This window comes from Mastomys coucha, unplaced genomic scaffold (genome assembly GCF_008632895.1).
Source record: "Mastomys coucha isolate ucsf_1 unplaced genomic scaffold, UCSF_Mcou_1 pScaffold16, whole genome shotgun sequence".
NCBI classification, from domain to species: Eukaryota; Metazoa; Chordata; class Mammalia; order Rodentia; family Muridae; genus Mastomys; species Mastomys coucha.
In genome coordinates, this window is record NW_022196898.1 from 14,034,827 (window position 1) to 14,041,337 (window position 6,511).

Consider the following 6,511-nt stretch of genomic DNA (forward strand, 5'->3'; position numbering starts at 1 on the left):
CCAGGACAGCCAGGGCTACACAGAGAAACCCTGTCTCAAAAGAAATATATATATATATATATATATATATTACTATTCTCTTGAATGTAGTATATGCTAGAGAAACTAGAAATAAAGAACTAAGATAAAACATACCAGAAGTGCACACACTGTACTCCTAGAATAAAGGTAAGATTCATTCTACCATATACAGTCAAAGAAGGCTGAAAAGAAAGTAAGGGGTAAGGGGAACTGAAGGGTGCACACAGGAAAATGCAAAATTCCTATATGTTCTATACCCAAATATATGTTTATATATATATATATATATATACATATATATGTATACATACATATATGTATATATACACACACACACACATATATATATATATCTTCATTATAGATGTAAATACAACAAACCATGGATATATAGTTATATTTCTAAAAATAGTGATAAATGATATTGAAGAATATCATTTCAAAATTTATAACACTCCAGGTGGTGGTGGCGCACACCTTTAATCCCAGCACTTGGGAGGCAGAGGCAGGTGGATTTCTGATTCCGAGGCCAGCCTAGTCTACAGAGTGAGTTACAGGATAGCCAGGGCTACACAGAGTAACCCTGTCTCGAAAAACCAAAACAACAACAACAACAAACCTATAACACAAAGTAGAGAGGAAAAAAATCCTTAGGAGATAAAAATTAAGAGACAGGAATGGAGACAGACATCTTTAATCCTAGTACTGGAGAGAAAGAGGCAGGAAGATTTCTGTTAAAGGCTGATCTGGGACACTGTCTCAAAAATAACAAAAAAAGGGGCAAAAATGAATTAAGCCTTCACTAGAAAGATAAACATTATTTCTGTGATAATATTCCTCTTAGCAGTGTCCTATGATGTGTTTACAAAAAAAGGAATTCCAATGTGAATGCAGAGGCAGGAGGGAGTAGGTCAGTGCTGGAGCAAAGTCACAGTAAACTGAAGATGTTAAATTCCACAGAACTGAACAAGTGCCTTTCATGGTAAGCTTTCTGATAACTTTAATACATAAATCCCACAAATAGCAATGATTTTGGCCTGACCTTCTGCACACTTAGGACAACTGCTTTCACATAAGACACCAGAAGTGATGGCATTGCTGCCGTACATCATATGTCATTCCTCATGTCTACAAGGCCTTGAACTGTTTTCGCTTTAAGGCCTAAGCTTCTCTGACTACACTTTGAGAAGTTCTTCAAGAAAATCAAAAGCTAAAGAGATAAGCCTTTGAACTATAATAACACAGTCCATACATTTCTTTCCCTGGGTCAATAGTAAGGCAGTGACTGAACCAAATACTCCTTTTTAATTTCTATTCTGTGGCTAGCATTAACTTTGCAAAAAACATAAAGGAAAATATATTTGACACACTGGCCTTAATAACTTTACAAACATATAGCTGGTTACATACGATCCAGCAAGGAATTCTCTTTTATTGATTGAGTGTTTTTGTTTGTTTTGATTTTGAAACAGTCTCATGAGCCTAGGTTAGCCTCCAATTCACTATCCAGCTAAGATTGCCCTTGAACTCTAGACCTTCCTGCCTCCACCTCTAAAATGTTAGGATTACATGTGCGGGATTACTGTGCCTGGATTCTAATATATTGTGTGTGGGGGGGGGGACTGTTGAGACTGTTAAGGTTTCACCCATAAACCAAGAAGGTAATATATATCTTACTTTCAAAGATTTAGACTAGGCTCTATTAAAAAAATTCAGTGACTCTTTAATATATATTAGTAATATATATATTGTTATTGAGTACTAAAACTTACTAATTGGCCTCTGCCATTTACTTGAGTCACTTATATTTAGAATCAAAACCCTCTTCTGAAGCAGCAACTTAAGTGAGGTTAAAGCAGAGTAGAGATCCCTTCCTTTGTGGACTGCAAGCACATATATAACAAAAGAAAAGGCAGTTTATCATATACTACCAAAAAATTTTCATACTAAGTTTTTTAATGCAACACCTAAGTCAAAGCCTACAACCTTAAATCCAATATCCACCTCTCCTATCTTATGAAAAGACAATAAAACTTGAAGAAAGAAAGAATCTAAATCTGAGCCACTATAGTGGCTTACATCTACCATCTCAGCACTTGGAATACGGACATGAGGCAGGAAAATCAATGGGAGCTCTAGTTTCAGGCCAGGGCAAGCTACATTGTGAGTTCAAAATAAAAAGAAATAAACAAAAGCTCCTCCCCCTACATCTTAAAACAGACCAAGGTATACTTAGCAGGAATAAACTTAGTTGGAATAGATTTTTAAGTACAGTAAATTTTTAAGAAACATTAGTGGATAAATAAACTTCCCTTTTCATGACTCACACTCACAAAGTTGAAAGACACTTGACAAGTTCAACATCAAATTACTTTATTGTCTAATTCATATAGAAACCTTCAACTTTATTAAAGTAGCTGTGAAAATGTTTCTTCAGGGACTAGAAGATAGCTCAGTATGTAAGAAAGCTTGCTCTACAACCATGGAGACTTGAGTCCTCATCCTTAGCCATGAGTGAGTGACTGCCTCTAACTCCAGCTTTTGGAGTAGAACAGAAAGATCATGAGAGAGCTCACTGGTCTGACAGCGTAGTGACAATGGCAAGCTGCCAGTTTACTAAGGAACCCTCTTTCAATGCAATAAGAAGAGCAATAGAGTAAGACAGCTCACATCCTGCTCTGGCCTTTACATTTGTGCCCAAGGGCCTACATAATTATCCACATAATCACGTGCATATCATACACACACAGATGCCTTCCTTTCAGCACTTTACCTCCACTTACCTGATGCAATGCATAGCTCAGCAGCACTATAATATAGTAATATATAGGGAATCCTCCTTGATGCTCTACTTTAGGAGTCCACCAAACAAGTAGAGCATATTCTAATCCAAGCAATAATCTACAAAAAGAGAAACCTTGAGTTAGAATCCACTTTAGGTTAAAGAATAACCTGTACTAAGATGGCTAGACTCAGGCATGGCGTCACAGGTCTCTAATTTCAGACTCAGGAGGTAGAGGCAAATGAATCTCTGAGGCCAGCCTGCTCTACACAGTAAGTCCCAGAACAACTGGAACTACATACTGAGACTCTACTTCAAAACGACAATAATAAAACAAAAATACTGCCCCCGGCTCCCCCCCACCAACAAAAGGCTGTGCTAGAAGACTAAAAAGAGAAAAAGCACACCCAGATAACACCGACACGGAAGACGTCCATGCCTCCTCAGCTTCTCCTACACACTCCATCTACCCTGACATGCACCATTCTAAAGACAAGTTGTTAGTTAGCAGGTTCTGTAGTTACCTGTAGGGCATGGCTTTGTAAAATATGTTCAGAGGCTGGGGGCCTGCAGTGTACTTGCTGATGAGGAGGGGCAGGATTATCTGCAGAGGGACCATTGGGACAGCCAGTAAGGCCAGGTGCTCTTTAGGGACTCCCTCTTCTACCAGTTTCAGGCCTGTCACGGCATCTGCTGCTGAAAAGCCAATCTGCAACATAAAACAGAAGTGGCTGAGCTTCTGACATGTGAGTCACCCTGTCAGAACACCTGCAAGTCCTATAAACCTTCAGTTTCATCATTGACCCTTATCAGTCACAAGTCCATAGCTGCCAAGTTACAGAAGTTATATTTTGCACTATGGTTTACTTAATAGTATGTACTGAAAACAATAGAAAATGCATTATTGATACAACTGTAGATAGTTTTAATTACAACAACTAAATTTTCACTTTGAAAAAATTAAACCCAGGCCTTTAATCCCAGTGTTTAGAAGGTGGCAGCAGCTATGAGTTCTAGGCCATCCTCATCTATATAGTGAGTAGCATGGGCTATACTATGAGACCTTGTCTGAAAAAAGCAAAAAAACAATTTTTTGATGATAAATTTTAAGATATCAATTTTAAGATAACAGCATACACTGGACAGTGGTGGCGCACGCCTTTAATCCCAGCACTTGGGAGGCAGAGGCAGGTGGATTTCTGAGTTCGAGGCCAGCCTGGTCTATAGAGTGAGTTCCAGGACAGCCAGAGCTACACAGAGAAACCCAAGCTTGAAGAAGAAAAAGGTAGAAAAAAAATGTAATTAATTAAATTAATAACCAATAAAGAGTAAGGATGATAAAAGCAGCAGGGGATGTCTGAGATAAGACAGTCTCAAGGATCTCCTTTTCCTTGGCCTCAAAAGGAACCAGTAAGTTCCCAAAGTAGTAACAAAGTATAGAAAACAATGAGGGATAACACCATTATGTGGATCCCATATAACTCCCTGAAGACAATGAAATATCACTTCTGTGATACATCTCCCAGTCTATGTATAAGCTGAATATAACATAATCTAAATTGAAATGTAAACAGAAGGTCATTCTAGAGAAATCTGGTCTTTAGTTTTTGTTTGGTGGGGTTTTGGTTTTCTTTGGCTTATTTGTTTTTAAATAGAGTCTCTCTTGTAGCACAGGTTGACCTGGAACTGTGTAATCCAGGATGGCTTCATAGACATTGTACTCAAAGCAATCCTTCTGCCTCAACCTCCAAGATGCTGAGATTAGACATGTAAGCTACGATGCCTCCCTCTAAACAGGTCTATATACTTAGAAACAAACAAACAAACATCAAAGTTGTGGTCAAACTTTAATCTATAGCATGCTGAAGAGAATCCTGAATTGGATAACAGCCAGGAAGCATGAAATGAGAAAGACCATTTTCTAAACAATGGGTAAAACTAAGATATAAGCTATGGTTAGTATGGTGGTTTGAATGAAAATGCCCCATAGACTCTTAAGGATTGCCACTGTTAGAGGGTGTGGCTTTGGAGGAGTAGGTATCCTTTTTGGAGGACTGTGTCACTGCGGGTAGGCTTTGAGGTTTCAAATGCTCAAGGCAGGCCCAGTGAATCTCTTCATGCTTCCCACCTATCAAGATGTAGAACTCTTGGCTCCTTCTCTAGCATGATGTCTCACAGCAAGTACCATTCTTTATGCCATGATGATAAACGACTAAATCTTTCGACCTTTAAGTCAGCCCCAATTAAGTTCTTTCTAAGAGTTGCCATAGTAGTGGTGGCACACACCTTTAATCCCAGCACTTGGGAGGCAGAAGCAGGCAGATTTCTGAGTTCAAGGCCAGCCTGGTCTACAGAGTGAGTTCCAGGATAGCCAGGGCTACACAGAGAAACCCTGTCTCGAAAAACAAACAAACAAACAAACCACACACACATATTTAGGGGCTGTTCTTGCAGCAGACCTGAGTTCATTCCTAGCACCCATATTATGCAGTTCACAACATGTAGCATCAGCTCCAAGAGATTTGATGTCCTCTTTCTGGTCCCTGTGTTCTCCACATGAACAGACATTCATACATACACACTGGTTTTTCCCTCAGTTCTTAACTCTATATGATCTCTCCATTCATTACCTAGGTCTTCACTATCACACATAACTTCCCTACTGTTGAGTGAGCCTCAAGTCCAGTTAGATATCTGTTTGTTACCCACTAAAGAAAAGTGCCACTATCATACCACTGTAGATATCCTGCCAGTCCAGTTTCTGTTGTGCTTCATATGCTTCACAGGGTTTACAAAGAGGTAGGTCAGTGATTACAAAGGGTCAGTGATTACCCCTCTCCCTTGGCAGCACGCACAGCCCTGTTTGATACTCTGAGAGCCAGTTTTCAGAGAGGCTTCTGGGTCAGTTCCTGTGCAGTATGTTTTGCTTCTTATTTTTTTGTTCTGTTTTCTTTTTCTAGCAGGATGCCTGCCTGGCTGAGGTAGAACTCCCTATGTAGAGCATGTGGCTGCAAACTCACAAATATCCATGTGGGCTGGGATTAAAGGCTTGCATCACTCCTAGCTGTGCTGGGCTCTGAACGGCCAACAGCTTCAGCAGAGCCCAGGGTAAGTGGATTCCTTCCCTTTCCAGGCCACGCTACTTCCCCTTTCTGTCCTTGGTTTCAACTTCCTTACCTCAAACAGTGTGAGTTGATTGTTTTACTGCCTCGAAAACACATAACTTAGTTTTGCATTTCTGTTGACTATGTAGTGGCACCTTGTTGTATTTATAATTTGCATTTGCCAGATGGTTAGGAAGTGGAGCATCTTTCATTTTCTTATTGGCTGTTTGAATATTCAAAGTCGTGTTTTGTCTTTAAATTTGTAAAAAGGAAAGTATATTTATATCTGCATGTGTATATACAGACACACACATACACGGAGTGTCTTTTTCACCTCCTCCTCCTTCCTTTTCTTCCTCCTCTCCCTCCCTTCCCTATTTCCTCCTCCTCCTCCTCTCTTTCTTCTCTTTGTGGAGGGCAGGTCATAAGGGTAGCCAGGCAGACCTGGGAGAACTGGAAAATGAATGTGATCATGGTGAACTTTGTGAAATTCCTAATAACAAATAAAAATGTTTTAAAAAATGAACTTCTCAGGTTGTTACAGGTAGACATAGAGAGACAGATCTCTATAGCTTCACCTTGATGTTCTAACAGAGACAAAAAA

At 39.5% G+C, this 6,511-nt stretch overlaps 1 protein-coding gene across 5 annotated transcripts in view; it reads right to left on the minus strand.

Moving 5' to 3' along the window:
* The window catches only part of Slc33a1 (solute carrier family 33 member 1), a 22,293-nt gene that overhangs the window by 2,994 nt on the left and 12,788 nt on the right, over positions 1 to 6,511 (minus strand). For all 5 annotated transcript variants that reach the window (XM_031374010.1, XM_031374011.1, XM_031374009.1 and 2 more), the window contains 2 exons: positions 3,328 to 3,512; positions 2,805 to 2,922 (listed from right to left, as the gene is read on the minus strand). In XM_031374010.1, coding sequence (XP_031229870.1) covers positions 2,805 to 2,922; positions 3,328 to 3,512 — 303 coding nt within the window. The remainder of the gene's footprint in view (positions 1 to 2,804; positions 2,923 to 3,327; positions 3,513 to 6,511) is intronic.